Here is a 14,100-nt window from a genome sequence, read left to right on the forward strand (position 1 = left end):
GGAGATCATTGGGTCCAACCCCCCTGCTAAAGCAGGATCACTTAGAGTGGTCGATTCACTTGAGAGCTTTAGTCAAAACACAGACAGTAGAGAATGCTCCTATAAATTTCATTAACTTGAATAAACATTTGGAGTTTCAAACCTCAAAGCAAGATTGAGTAATGCAGTCAGTCAAATCTCTGTGCTCTGAAAGAGATGGCCCTACCATGCTTTGCTACCAACCCCATGTAGTTTTAGAGTGGACAGAAGCTCTTTAACTCCACCCCAAAGAAGTAAAAGAAAAACTATTCACAACTACACACAACAATACAAAAGCATACAAAATACACAAATCCATATTCAGTCTCAGCCCAGTTCTCCATCCTGGGCTTACCAAAACCTCACTAGGCCAACATCTTCCAAAAAACCTTCCCCCCACCCCCCCCAAGCCTCAATGCCTTCAAACAGGCTGACAACTGCCCCCTTCCCACCCCCTACCTCCCGACTAAATGCAGCAGGCCAAAAGGCCTCAAGGCTTCCCTCCCCCTCCAGGCTGCACTGCACAGCAAGAACTTAGCTGCCAGCTCAAAGCCCTACTTCCCCTTGCAGCCAGAGGTAGGAGCCGCCACAATGCCCAGAGAGACAATTATGCCCATTTATATAGGGGAGTAGATGCAGGCATGATGGGATGAAACAACAAAAGATTACACTTTCCAGTGTCCACCCATGGACTATCTAGTCCCTCTGGAGGACTGTACTCTCTGGTTAAGACATCCAGTCTTAAACCCACAACACCAACCTAGAAAGCAAATCATAGTATCAGTCAGGGTTGGAAGGGACCACAAGGATCATCTAGTTCCAACCCCCTGCCATGGGCAGGGACACCCCACACTAGATGCATTTTGGGTTGGTTAACCCCCATCTTCAAAAATAATGGTAAGAGAGAAAATAATCCTTATGGTCAAAAATGAGAAAGGAAGATATTTGTTATTGAGATTTATTGCGAAAAGGACAATGCTCAGTCATTTAACAAAATGTTCTTCTCCAGAAGCCAGAAGACTTGCTGAAAAAAACCAACCCATAAAGCATTCCAGTTAATTTGTGTAGAGAAGTCCGGGGAACATCTGAGGAGCACTTTGACTTGTGGACAGCTGGAATTACTGCTAAAAACCCCAACAACTGTGCATATGGAACAGAAAGTGGTGCCACAGAAAAGCACCAATAAAGCTTTAATTTAATAAAAAAGAACCAACCTACAACCAACCAAGAATCACATCTTGCAGCCACACAGCGACTCTGACTTAGATAGAGACTCTGTTCTCCTTGGCCCACTTTTTCATGACGCGGACAATGTATTCTGCTCGAGGATTCCTAGAGCTCTCCAGAAGGAGCAGTACTTCCTGGAGAGTCTCTCTACAAAGGTGAAAAGCAAAGACTTAAAAGGAGAGTAAGACCCAGTCAATACAATATACATCTACCCAGATGCAAGCTATTTTCCAAACATAGTTCCTAGACAGAGAGGTTCATTCATTTGCAAAGGAGGAATTAGTACAAAATGCACAGGAGAGAAGATCCTGGGGGTAAAGTATAACAACAACAACAATACAAAACCAAACCAACAAATAAGGAGAGAACTTAAAAATACTACCAGCAAAATGTGATTAGTTTGGAGTTTAGCATGCTTGCACGTGGTATAAATCTTTATTCTTGCAAAATAGTTCCTCTGAGCAAAGCAAACTTTCTTTTTCTGGCCTTTAATGCTACCTGTTGGTCTTCAGTATGGCAGCATTTAGCTTAATGCTGCCAAAGCACCTTATCCATCAATCAAACAACATGGAAATGAACATTACCAATAGGAGAAACCAATGCAAAACTGTGGTGTGCCAGCTACTTTACAGCAAGAACTTGTATGCATATTGAAAAGCAGGCAAGCTGCCTGTCTTTTACTGCATCTACTGCAGTAATTGCTAAAAGGACACTTGAAGGGTGCAGAAGTGAATGAGATTAGAGAGAAAGGAATACAAGGAAGGTGCAGAAGCCAAGACACACACCTACTAGCTATGTACAGAACAGCAGCTTTGGCCAGGGGAGAATGGCCATCTGGCATCACAGCAGAAGCATCATAAGGGAACAGTTCTTAAATACAGCCTCACTACTCTCTCATTCTCCCAGCCAGTGAAATGGGCCAAAGGTAACAAAGATAAGTTCCTTTAGGCTTTCCTCAAGTAAGTGTATTTGTCTGTCACAGACAGTGTCTTCAGAGAGCAAATCTGAGTGAAAACAGGGTCTCATCTACTCACTGTTTAGAGAAACTGTGACCTTCCTGCACTGTTGAGTAAATGTTTCCTTAGTTCTGTTCTGTGAACCTTAAAATGTCATGGGACAGTTTTCCATTCTTAAGCCATCAACACAAAAGAGGGGAAAAAAGAAAGGTTCTTTTCCTTCAGTTCATGAACATGCCGTAATTCAGCTTGTCCCAATATCATGATGAATGTATCTGGGTCTCCTACAGTTCACAGCATTAGCTGATAACTTACTCTCCACCACACACTCTGTAACTGTTGGCTGTGAAAGATACACTTCAAGCTGATCACTGCATATGGGTGCCAGAGTATCTGTTGTATGACAGCATGGAACTGGAAAAGGATACCTAGTCTTAAAGCTAAGATTATGATGCTGGAAACAGGAAATGAGCAAAGTAAATTCAGATACAACAGAGAATACTCACTTTGCTTCTCTGCCAGCTACGATCATTTGAAAGACACCAACACAAGAACCTCTCTTGCCTTCCCAGTATTCAGGATTACTGTCCAGACTCTCCAGAACATGAAATGCTTTGGCTGAATAGTAGAACTGGCGCATCTGCACAGAAAGCAAAACATCATTCCCGACTACGTGACCATCCTTCAGGGGTGGATTAAAAACTCTGAGCTCAGTTTTCTGACACTGGCAGTAAGTCACAGAAGCAACGTGCATGTTCTTGTCGTTTTTACCATGAATGAATGCCTACTAGGATAAGAAACTGTTACCATTATTGATAGCTCAATCATGCAGTAATTTGCCAATATTTTAATAACTGGTGTGTCCACAAAGGAGGCCTGTAGGTTAAAATATTGACTAATCCTTGCCAGCTCATCTACATTATTAGACACCTCACTCTTATAAGAAGTTCACTAGTGAAAACAATGATGGAAAGTATTAAAAACAAAACAAAGGCTGTTGGTACAGTCACTGAATTAACAAGGCATACACCGAGTTCTGAAGAGAAGACTCACTCTGTAGCAATCATTTGCAATGAGCTGCAACAGGTTAAAGGATTCCCCTGAGGTCTCCATCTTCTCATAGAGCTTCCAGGCCAGGTGTGGTTTCTTATTCATAATATCTGCAACAACAAAAATCTTGGATTTTGAAAAGGACATGCCATGCACAATACTCAATGGCAGGTGGAATAAGTGTTGCTAAATGTCTTCCCTTGATGTAAATGCATGCTTCACCCTCTGAGTGTGAGGCTGGAAACGGAAATTTGTCCTTAGTGCCAATCCATCAGAGAATATCAACATCAAGGGGAATAATGATGATGTTTACATCTCAATTTATATTTCACAGATGGAGCCCCTATTACAAGAGGGATGTGGAGGTGCTGGAGCATGTCCAGAGAAGGGCCACAAGGATGATCAGAGGGCTGGAGCACCTCTCCTAATGAGGACAGACTGAAGGAGTTGGGGCTGTTCAGTCTGCAGAAGAGAAGGCTCCAAGGTGACCTAATTATGGCCTTCCAGTATCTGAAGGGGGCCTACAGGAAGGCTGGGGAAGGACTTCTCAGGATCTCAGGTAGTAATAGGACTAGGGGGAATGGAATGAAGCTGGAGGTGGGGAGATTCAGGCTGGATGTGAGGAGGAGGTTCTTCACCATGAGAGTGGTGAAACCCTGGAATGGGTTGTCCAGGGAGGTGGTCGAGGCCCCGTCCCTGGGGGTGTTTAAGAGCAGGCTGGATGAGGCTCTGTCCAGCTTGATCTAGTGTGGGGTGTCCCTGCCCATGGCAGGGGGGTTGGAACTAGATGATCCTTGTGGTCCCTTCCAACCCTGACTGATACTACGATACTATGATACTATGAATTCCAGATGTGATTAAGGAACAGAATGGAAAGCACCAGAGAAGTTATTTTAGGCAGGACAATGGACTCTAGCAATCCATTTAGATGGTGAGATCTAGGATTCTGTGTTCTTACACAGAATAAAAACTAACTGGCACTGAAATGAGGTCTTTAACACTTGGTAACCACCTGAACCTAAACACTCAATTTCCACAATTCATAGCAAACTAACAGGGGGGTGTGTGGGTGAAGCCTCCCCAAGCACAACACAACTTCTCATTATGCATCTGTTAGGAAAATGTAGAAACCAACCAAAAATCTCAAGAATTTGGAAACATTTTTTCTGTGAGGATTGAATTTTTCATTGGCCTTTAAATATCACTGCTATACACAGTTAGAAACAAAAGAATGTGAATCTTCCACCTAAGCTAGTGGAAATTCTGCTGGGATGCTTGAATGCAGAGTTCTCAAATTTGTTGCCTTTTTTTTTCTGGAGATAAGAACCCATTCTGTTTAACCTGAGGTAGATATTGGTAATTTCAGCCTCAAGTGAGTGCTGAGAGAAAAGAAAATGAAATGAACTCATCCTTTCTTTTTCAAGTCTTACCAGCTACTTGCAGAGTAGTAATCTATTACTTAGAATATAGAATAGAACACACATATATAAACCAGGTTGGAAGAGACCTTCAAGATCATTGTGTCCAACCCATCAACCAATCCAACCCACCTAAACAACTAAACCGTGGCACCGAGCACCCCATCAAGTCTCCTCCTGAACACCTCCAATGATGGTGACTCCACCACCTCCCCGGGGTGCCCACTCCAATGGGCAATCACTCTCTCTGTGTAGAGCTTCTTCCTAACATCCAGGCTACACATACACAGTAACAAACTCTAGGGCTTAGTTTCCAAACATTAATCCATCTATCTAAAGAAATGTATTACTGTGCTAATTCAATGCTGGTTTTCTACCTTCTCTCCAAGAAGAATTCAGTCTAAGCAGCACAATACTATTAAACAAATCCACAAAAAGATGCATCTCTGGTACTTATTGCCTGTTGGAAATATTTCAGCATCAAATTGTTTACAACTCGCTATCTAATCATTCTCTGACGTGAATGTATTCTAATGCTCTCCAATTTCTACAGCATCTTTTATCCAGAAGGCTGTACTAGTAATCTACATACTTGACACACACACACAAAAAGAGAACAGTTGTTTGTGCAAAGAATTCTAGCAGCTGTTTGGGAGTGGAAAAAAAACCAAAAATCAAAATTTGCAAGCGGACACAGAAGAATAGAGCATCTCTACTCAAACTCCAGCAGGAACTGAGAAGGGCCTTTAGTAACTCCTTTAGCAACTCCTGTGAACAAGCTAGACTTTTTTAATTGATGGCAGAGTGTTAATTTTACTCCTTGTACAATAACTAGCATCTTCCAAAAATTCTGCATCCCCAGATGTATGTCAAAGAACTACTACAGCACAGAGTTGAAGGGATGAACAGCGAACGACCCTGATTTGCCTTTGCAATGAGAGAGGTCTCCCATTAAAAAAAGAAAATAAATCACATCAACCAGTCACATATAAACCACTTAAACACACCCAGGTACTGCAGCTTCATGAAAATGGAAATCACAGCATCACTAAGGTTGGAAGAGACCTCAAAGATCATCAAGTCCAACCTGTCACCACAGACCTCATGACTAGACCATGGCACCAAGTGCCACGTCTAATCCCCTCTTGAACACCTCCAGGGACGGTGACTCCACCACCTCCCTGGGCAGCACATCCCAATGACGAACGACTCGCTCGGTGAAGAACTTTCTCCTCACCTCGAGCCTAAACTTCCCCTGGTGCAGCTTGAGACTGTGTCCTGTTCTGGTGCTGGTTGCTAGAGAGAAGAGACCAACCCCTTCCTAGCTACAACCACATTTAAGGTAGTTGTAGAGAGCATTCACGTCACCCCTGAGCCTCCTCTTCTCCAGGCTAAACAATCCCAGCTCCCTCAGCCTCTCCTCACAGGGCTGTGCTCAAGGCCTCTCCCCAGCCTTGTTGCCCTTCTCTGGACACATTCAAGTGTCTCAATGTCCTTCCTAAACTGGGGGACCCAGAACTGGACACAGGACTCAAGGTGTGGCCTAACCAATGCAGAGTCCAGGGGCACAATGACTTGCCTGCTCCTGCTGGCCACACTATTCCTAATGCAGGCCAGGATGCTGTTGGCCTTCTTGGCCACCTGAGCTCACTGCTGGCTTATGTTTAGGCAGCTGTCAATCAGCACCCCCAGGTCCCTCTCTATTTGGGAGCTCTCCAGCCACTCCAACCCCAGCCTGTAGCTCTGCCTGGGGTTGTTGTGGCCAAAGTGTAGCACTCGGCACTTGGACTTGTTAAATGCCATCCCATTGGACTCCGCCCATCTGTCCAGTCAGTCAAAGTCCCTCTGCAGAGCCCTTCTACCCTCTAACTGACCAACATCTGCTCCCAGATCAACTGGCATGTCCTAAAATAGAGTCACAGATCCACAGGAGTGATGTGCCTGTCTGGGAAAGATCATGCTGGAGAGGCATAATGTCCCCAAACATACATAATTACATTGCAACTACAACTGCTGAAAAGTGTTTGATAGCACAACATTTTGGTATTGAGGCACTCTAAGGAAAACTAATTAGCCCAGGGAGTCTTAGACTTGACTCGTTAGGAAAGCCAACCTCCATGCTATTTTGCATGTGGCATTGTAGCTAGAGCTCTCCTGAGGTGTACTCTGCAGGGTTTTAAAAACCTCCTCAGAAAAACGAAGTAGAATTTGGTACAGGATATTAAACACAGCAGAAGTTCAAGGGAAAAATGGAGAAGTTTTTGGAAGATAAAACACACTGGAGGTTAAAAAGGTCACCCTCCAGGCACAGGAGTTGGGGGAAAAGAGAGTATGTATAGGAATTAAAAATGCAGTGTGTGCTTGCCTGATCCTTCACTCCCTGGGTATCTGACACTGGCTACTCTTGGAGGCAGACAGATGCTGGGCCTAACCCAGTACCGACATTTCTATTTGGTGTTTTACTCTGAACATTTTTGAGTTGTAACTCAGTCTTTTAAGAGGAAAATAACCTCTACTCAAGCAACTGAGTAGCCAGTTGAGAAGTAAAATGCTCACTTGCCAGGAAGAGCTGCAGTGACAGAACTGTAACAGCACTGCACTGAAGCAGTAACTGCTTACTACAAGCCAGTGTATGAAGGGTGCAGCAACTGCCCACACTGTGACTACCGCAATCAGCTTTTCACTTTCATAGTCCTGAATCCACCTACAATGTCAAATTAAATTAGGGAAGTGGATTGCCAAGACTGATGCAATAGAGGAGGATCTGTATTCTGCAATATTGAGAGTAAAGTGACTCACAGCAGCGAGCTAGCCAGCTAAGGTAAACAAAATCATTCTTTATCTTCTCACTCTGGATCAAAAGGAACACCTGCAGGAAGAAGGAAAACAGGAGATTATACATGCATGTACTTTTACATGAGCAGAAGGGAGATCTGCCTCGTTTCAACATGTAGCTGCTGCTTAAACCACACTAACAACTGCTTCATGAGAACAGTGAGGCCATGCAAGTGCAGTGCAGGGCCATCTCTCTGTGTTGGGTAGGTGGAGGATTCAAACAGTGCCATGCTTGTCAAGGCACTTCAGCAGCTTCAAAACACCGAGCTCTGCAGTGGGTGCGGCTTGCTCTGAACAAGTGCCAGTGGGTGGCCATGCAACACAAACAGCACAAAGGAACACTGGGCCTGTGGGAAAAGCTATTTGGAATGTGTTTGTTTAGAAAGCAATGCAAGCAGTTACATTAGCATCTTCTTGAAATACCAGAAGTTTCACATATATATATATGAGCCTTTCCTCCCTATACATGTCAAAGATCATTCCAGGTCAGCAATAAGCCATTTCTAAGCCTTTGGGTTTCGGTAAGGTTCTGAGGCAAAACAATTGCTGTTTGCAATTGACTCTGCAAATACAGGTTTATTACACTCTGCATCTAAAGGGATGTGTTGGGGGATGTCACACATGTTAAAATGTACTCTGGCTTGGCTCACAGAAAGAAGCTATTTATGCCTCTCTGCAGGTTTGTTTGTAACTACACTGGGGTGCTACTGGCAAAATGCAAAATACCTCTGCAGCTGTAGGCACTGAGCTCCATGAAGGACTGACATTTTTATTGGGTAAATATTGCAGATCCCCTAATTTTGGGAGGGAGGGGAAGGGGTAAGAGGGAAGAAATAAATATATAGCAGCATTATCACTGTAAGGAGCATTCCATCATAGGTTTTATTTCATTATGTCCAGTGAGCTAAGCTAAGATTAACTTAAAAAGTGCTGTATCTGGAGATCCTTTACAAGCTTGAGACGCTGGGGAAAGGTGATCTTTATATGACAGCGTCCTCGCTACCAAGTATCAGACATTAGAGCAGACTAATCAATTTAATTACATAATTCTGTCATTTAATTGCATCAACCACCAAACACAAATTTATACACAAACATTTTTAAGAACAGAAGAGGAAGAATGTGGACTAGCAGCCGTTTCCATCTTTGTGACTCCTGATTGTCTGGCTGCAGCTACAGCTTACTTACAGCACTATTGCTTGTATGAAGTCTCAGAACTCAGAGCAGTCTGTTAGCACAGTTTGAAAAGGTATTCACCTGCATTTTCATTAAGCTAACTACACTAAGGTAGGTGAACTGAAATATATATCCATTTTGCCTGACAGAAAAGAAAAGACCTCAGGGGGAAGGCTCTGTTGTTGAAAAACCTGAAGAGTTAAAAAGTTAGAAAGACAGAAGAAACAAAGAAAGAAAACCCCAAACCAACCCAACTTATATGCCTCAGTTTAGACTATGTGGTTGTTTGGTTTGGCTTTTTTTTCCCCCTGGCATGTCTTCTTTCTGGTCTTGTGGAAAATGTTGCTTCCATCTTCATAATAGCTATTTGCATTTGCACATTTTAGTTGTAATTAAGTTCCTACTGCACACAGACACAAAAAATGCTGTGTGTAGGTTAATCTTTTCCAGCTGCATCTGGATGCTGCTGAATAAGATACTGAGCACTTCCTCTTTTCCTCCCACATCTCCCAGTGGAAGAATTTACTATTTTTTTTAAAACACAAATTTCTAGGGACACCTAGAAGCTCTTAACTATTCAGTGTCTTTTACTCAGCATGCCCTAGCCAGTCTGAACAATAAGACTGCCTGGGATCCCAGACAAAGCGTAGGAAATCTGATTAAAAGAGCATTCTTTGATCAATTAGAGGTAGCTGCAAGCACCCTTGTGATGCATCACAAGCAGCATGACTCCCTATATACCTCACATTATAAGATTAGCAAGATAATCTTCTCTGAATTGTGTTTACTGAGAGTTTTAGCTCTTCTAAGAAGGGGAAGATGACGTTCCACACAACCAGCCTATTTTCAACCAACATGAAGATCTGGAGGGAGAAAAGGAAGGAAAGAGAAGGACATGTGGGAAATGTTTCCACTGTTGGGTTTTTTTTAAGGCAAGTAAATATATACCTCTTCAGCCTCAACAAAACTGCCCACGGCAGCTTTGGCTTGGGCGTAGTTGAAGTTAAAAGTGTCATCGTTGTGGAAGTAACTCTGGAAAATAAGCCACACAAACAAACCCCAGATAAATCAAACAGAAAAAAACCCTCCTCCCATGGTATAACAACATTAAAAATACCCCCCCACACACCTTCCCCTCCCCCAGATCTGAGTCAGACTATATCAAGACAATGGGAAGGAAAGAAAAACCCACACTATGAACAGACAGCATTTATAAACAATGGGTAGAAAATTATGGACTGGCTTTCCATCCTACAGTTGTGACTACAAACAGCTGGAACATTCCACAGTATTAACCATGAGAGACCTGGATACTGCTCCAAGCTCAAAACTGCAGTGGCAACTTTTGTGGGGATAATTTTCACTTTGGGCATGTGAAGACACGCTGTGCTGCCATAGTGTCTCTCACCTCCCAAGCACTTATTTCACCACTGGGGTGGTAAATAGGCAGTTGACTCCCTAATGGCTTAAGGAGATTAACAGTTGGCTTTTCCAACACTTCTCAAGGTTCTACAAGAGATCCTGTGGGTCTGGTTGTGTGACAGATGCTAGTCTGACACACTGGATCACATGATGGAGGTGGAGCCACAGTACCTGGCTGCAGCCAGACATCATACCATGTAATAGGACTTCATTAAGCTCAAGCTTTTCTTGCAGGCAACCTTCTCTCTATCTGAAGTGCAACATTAGGTCTGCCAGTGAACATTAGATCTATTCTTCATGAACATTTCCCTCTGTGTAGGCTCCTACTAACATCTTACAAAACAACACTAAGTACTCTGTGCTCTTCCTTTTCCCTTCAGATTTTCTTTCCAACCCTTCCTACACCAGTTTCCTTCAGAGATGCAAAGTTGTCTCACCTAATTCTCCTCCTGCAGTGCTTCTCCTACCTCATGATTTTGACCTATTCTGTGATGACTCCATTGCCCACTTTCACCCTCATAATTTCTGTTTAGGGTCTTGTTATTTCCTTGCTCTTTCCTACACAAACACTAGCTTTCCTTTCCAATATTAATGACAACTCCATTTGTCTCCCCAGATGCTACTCTTCTCTCTTCTCATTTCTAAACTTTCCCCTGTAACTTGGAGGTGGTGAGTAATCACATTTAACTTGAACATTTTCAGGTTAGAACTAGTTGTTTAAGAACTTTTTTAAGGAAATGGAAAGAGCTGGGCATTTCTATGGGGTGACTCATGCCATTCTAAGATAAGTGTAAGAAACACACAGGATGAATTCTCTTCTGGAAATTACCATCTGCCCCTGTTGGCTATAGACTAAGAGCAGAGGATGAGTTAATGCTAGAAATCTGATTTACAGATGTCTCAAGTTAGGCAAACCAAATCTCACTGTTGATTTCCAGATAGTTTTCACATACACACCAATTTGGGGGGGTGGGGAGGTGGGGTCTCTTCATCCACTACAGTGGAGCCATTCTAGTGGCTAGAGCCCCTCGGGATTTCTTCAATGATCTCCTTCCAGACAAAGTTTAAAAGCACTCCATCTTCAATTTTTTCACCTATCAGCTGATTTTGGCACCATTGCAATCACTGGGTTGATTTTCTATCTCACCCTCCTTAGAAGATTGTAATTGTGCTTATCTTAGAATAACAGAATTGATTCAGTTGGAAAAGAACTTTAAGATGAAGTCCAAATATTATCTAACTATGAAGTCTGGTGCTAAACCATGCAACCACCTTGTGTAACCATCTTCTGTATGCTGGAGTGGGTCCAGAGAAGCGCAGTGAAAGGTCTGGAGAACAAGTCTTATGAGGAGCATTTGAGAGGAAAAGACCTTAAGTTGTGCCAGGGGAGGTTTAGATTGGGTATTAGAAGAAACCTCTTCACAGAAAGTGTTACTGAACTCTGGAGTAGGTACCACCACACCTGGAGGTGTTTAAAAGACACATAGATGTGGTGCTTCGGGACATGGTTGAGTACCAGGCTTGGGAGAGTTCGATAATGGTTGGGGACTCAATGATCTTCAAGGTCTGTTCCAACCAAAATGACTCCATGATTCTATTCCAAGTTAGACCCATTTTATCCATTGACTACCAGGGAACTGATGCTGCTGCATTATGTTATGATGAAATGCAGCATTGCTTGCAGTACCACTCAGTTCACTTCTGCAAAAATAATATTCTTAGCTTACTGCTTTGCTAATTGCCCTATCGTAGCCCTTCAGGGACTGCTTTCCCTGTACAGTAGAGATGTAATTACTTTCAGAGTCCTTCAAATCCTGTCTTCCTTACACATTTTTTTTTCATTAAAATGTTGTCCCCAATTATTAACCAGTGACAATAATCTCCATCACTCATTTGATAAGAAAACATTTTGGGTTTTTTTTTCCTCCATGATGTCTGTTCCATAAATATCCACACATGTCATTGACTCCCTGTAATTATCTTCCTTGTCTTCTGTGATGCCCCCAGAAAGTGTGGTAATGATGACATTCCAAGTGTGATGAGACCATCATGCCCACCAAACTGCTTCTTTACATTTTGATCCATTTGCTGTACTTGCCACTTAGGTCTCACTGTTGTTCCTCTTCTGTGCTGGCATCTTGGTTATGTTTCCATAGTGTCTCTCACACTACAGTCTGATTCCATAAGTAGTGATTCCATGCTTTAGAGGACTACCAATACAAAATAATACCAACCTTGACTGAGTTGAAGTAAATCAGGGCATTATCAAACTGCCTAAGAAGAAAGAAGCAGGAGGACATGCACAGCCTCCCTGGAATGGTATCTAAAATTCAAAAGAGAAATTCAGATTCACAGAATTCAAAACTGACATGGTAAAGGAAATGACTGCCAGGATGGCTGGGAAATACAAAAGCAGCTAACAGCTAAAAATAGTTAACTTGCCTTTTCAGGCAAACAACCACACTAGAGGTTAGAAAAACTATTAGATCATCTTGTCAGCTTTTTGTACTGCATACAATAACTATTGCATGGCTGTATTCAACAGCAAGTGCCACGAAGACAAGTTGTTTAAGGAACAGGTCTTTTCCATGACACAATTCATGTAGCATAATTTTACTGTGGATTACTCTTACTCTTAGGACCTGATGCTTGATACAAAGCCTGAGTTTGTTGTTCTAACCTCATTAGCCTGTGTTCTTTTAGATTATGCTTTTCAGTTATTTCTGACAAAGAAGCTCTGTGTATTGTAATTTTAGTTCCAGTGAGTAAACTTGCTATAAATATTTTAATACATGCACAGGAAAAATAGTGACAGAATATATTATGAGAACTAATTTCCATGCATTTGGTATCACCACATTGTTTGCAAGTGGCAAAGCCATGAGCCAGGCATGTTAATTCATACGAGTGTCAGTAAGCCTTGCTGCCATCTGTGTCATCATAAACTTTGCTGCTGTCATGCTATGCTGTCATCCACTTCAAAACTGCAAGCTGTGTTACTGGAAAACTGTTTCAAAGCTTTTTTCAGAGAGTCTGAACTAAGCTTTTCTAAGACTAATTTTTGTTAGACCCAACCAGGAGAAACTGGTCACAAACAGATGAACCCAAGTACCAATGTTTCATTCTTCCCTCCCATGACCAGATATATCTGACCTGGTCCTAAAAGAGCAGCGCTGAAATTGAAACAGGTGCTTTCCTCCATTAGTCTTGCAGTATTCATAAGACTTAGGCTAAGCATCAGAAATGGAAATGTTAATGTTCATTTACTCTCACTAATGTCCCTCTTGCCCCATTTCCTCCTTAACTTATCTCAGGAATCTGATCTGTTTAATTTTCCACCCAATTGAGACCCTGGGAAAGAGCATGAGAATTAACTACAAAAATGTAGTTACAACCTCCTTTGTCATGCCAGCTCCATTTTACGTCAGTGGGATTAAGAATTTTTATTAAGCTTAAAAAAAACCCCAGTAAACCAGGCTGCTGCTCTGGGTGCTCTTTGTTGCTGCTAGAAGGTGAATATTGACTGTCCCTCCTCCTCTCAAAGCACAGAACTTCCAACATGAGAAGAAATGTGTGCATGTATTGGAAAGGACTTACACATGTAACTCCATTTGCTCTGTGTTCCTTGAGCCTCCAAGGCACAGGTCAAATTAGAAACAGCACAAAGGCTTAATTGATGCTTCCAAAGTACTTAATAAATACATGGCACTGTATTCTTCCTAAACTGCCTACTGCTGTTTTGCTCTTAATGCAGTCAGGGGACTTAACAAGAGCAAATCAGAAAGACGGAAGCTTGTTTTGGAAAAAAAATGATATTCCACATCTTCACTTTAATCCATTAATTTCTGATAATCCATATTAAGAGTCAGGAGCCCTGTAGGCCCAGTTGCAAGCAAATACACAGCACTGGATTTCCTCACGCTAAGCAGCACAACCTACTTTCGTATTATAAATCTGCTAAGTAACTTGATAAAGATCTTAAACAGACAAGCTAGTGC

General features: G+C 42.3%; 1 protein-coding gene across 2 annotated transcripts in view; it reads right to left on the minus strand.

Annotated features, from left to right (window-relative positions):
* Positions 1 to 960: 960 nt before the first annotated feature.
* Positions 961 to 14,100, minus strand: part of IFT56 (intraflagellar transport 56) — a 46,607-nt gene continuing 33,467 nt past the window's right edge. Inside the window, exons 13-18 of one of the 2 annotated variants that reach the window (XM_068142612.1) lie at positions 12,337 to 12,425; positions 9,629 to 9,712; positions 7,469 to 7,538; positions 3,255 to 3,361; positions 2,708 to 2,841; positions 961 to 1,392 (exon numbers count right to left, since the gene is read on the minus strand). In XM_068142612.1, coding sequence (XP_067998713.1) covers positions 1,281 to 1,392; positions 2,708 to 2,841; positions 3,255 to 3,361; positions 7,469 to 7,538; positions 9,629 to 9,712; positions 12,337 to 12,425 — 596 coding nt within the window. In that variant the 3' untranslated portion in view covers positions 961 to 1,280. Of the gene's footprint in view, positions 1,393 to 2,707; positions 2,842 to 3,254; positions 3,362 to 7,468; positions 7,539 to 9,628; positions 9,713 to 12,336; positions 12,426 to 14,100 lie in introns of those variants that run through there. The other variant, XR_010987827.1, reaches the window with a different exon arrangement.

The sequence above is a fragment of the Melanerpes formicivorus genome, unplaced genomic scaffold (genome assembly GCF_026170545.1).
Source record: "Melanerpes formicivorus ecotype bairdi unplaced genomic scaffold, bMelFor1.0.p_v2 SCAF_8, whole genome shotgun sequence".
Taxonomy (NCBI): Eukaryota; Metazoa; Chordata; class Aves; order Piciformes; family Picidae; genus Melanerpes; species Melanerpes formicivorus.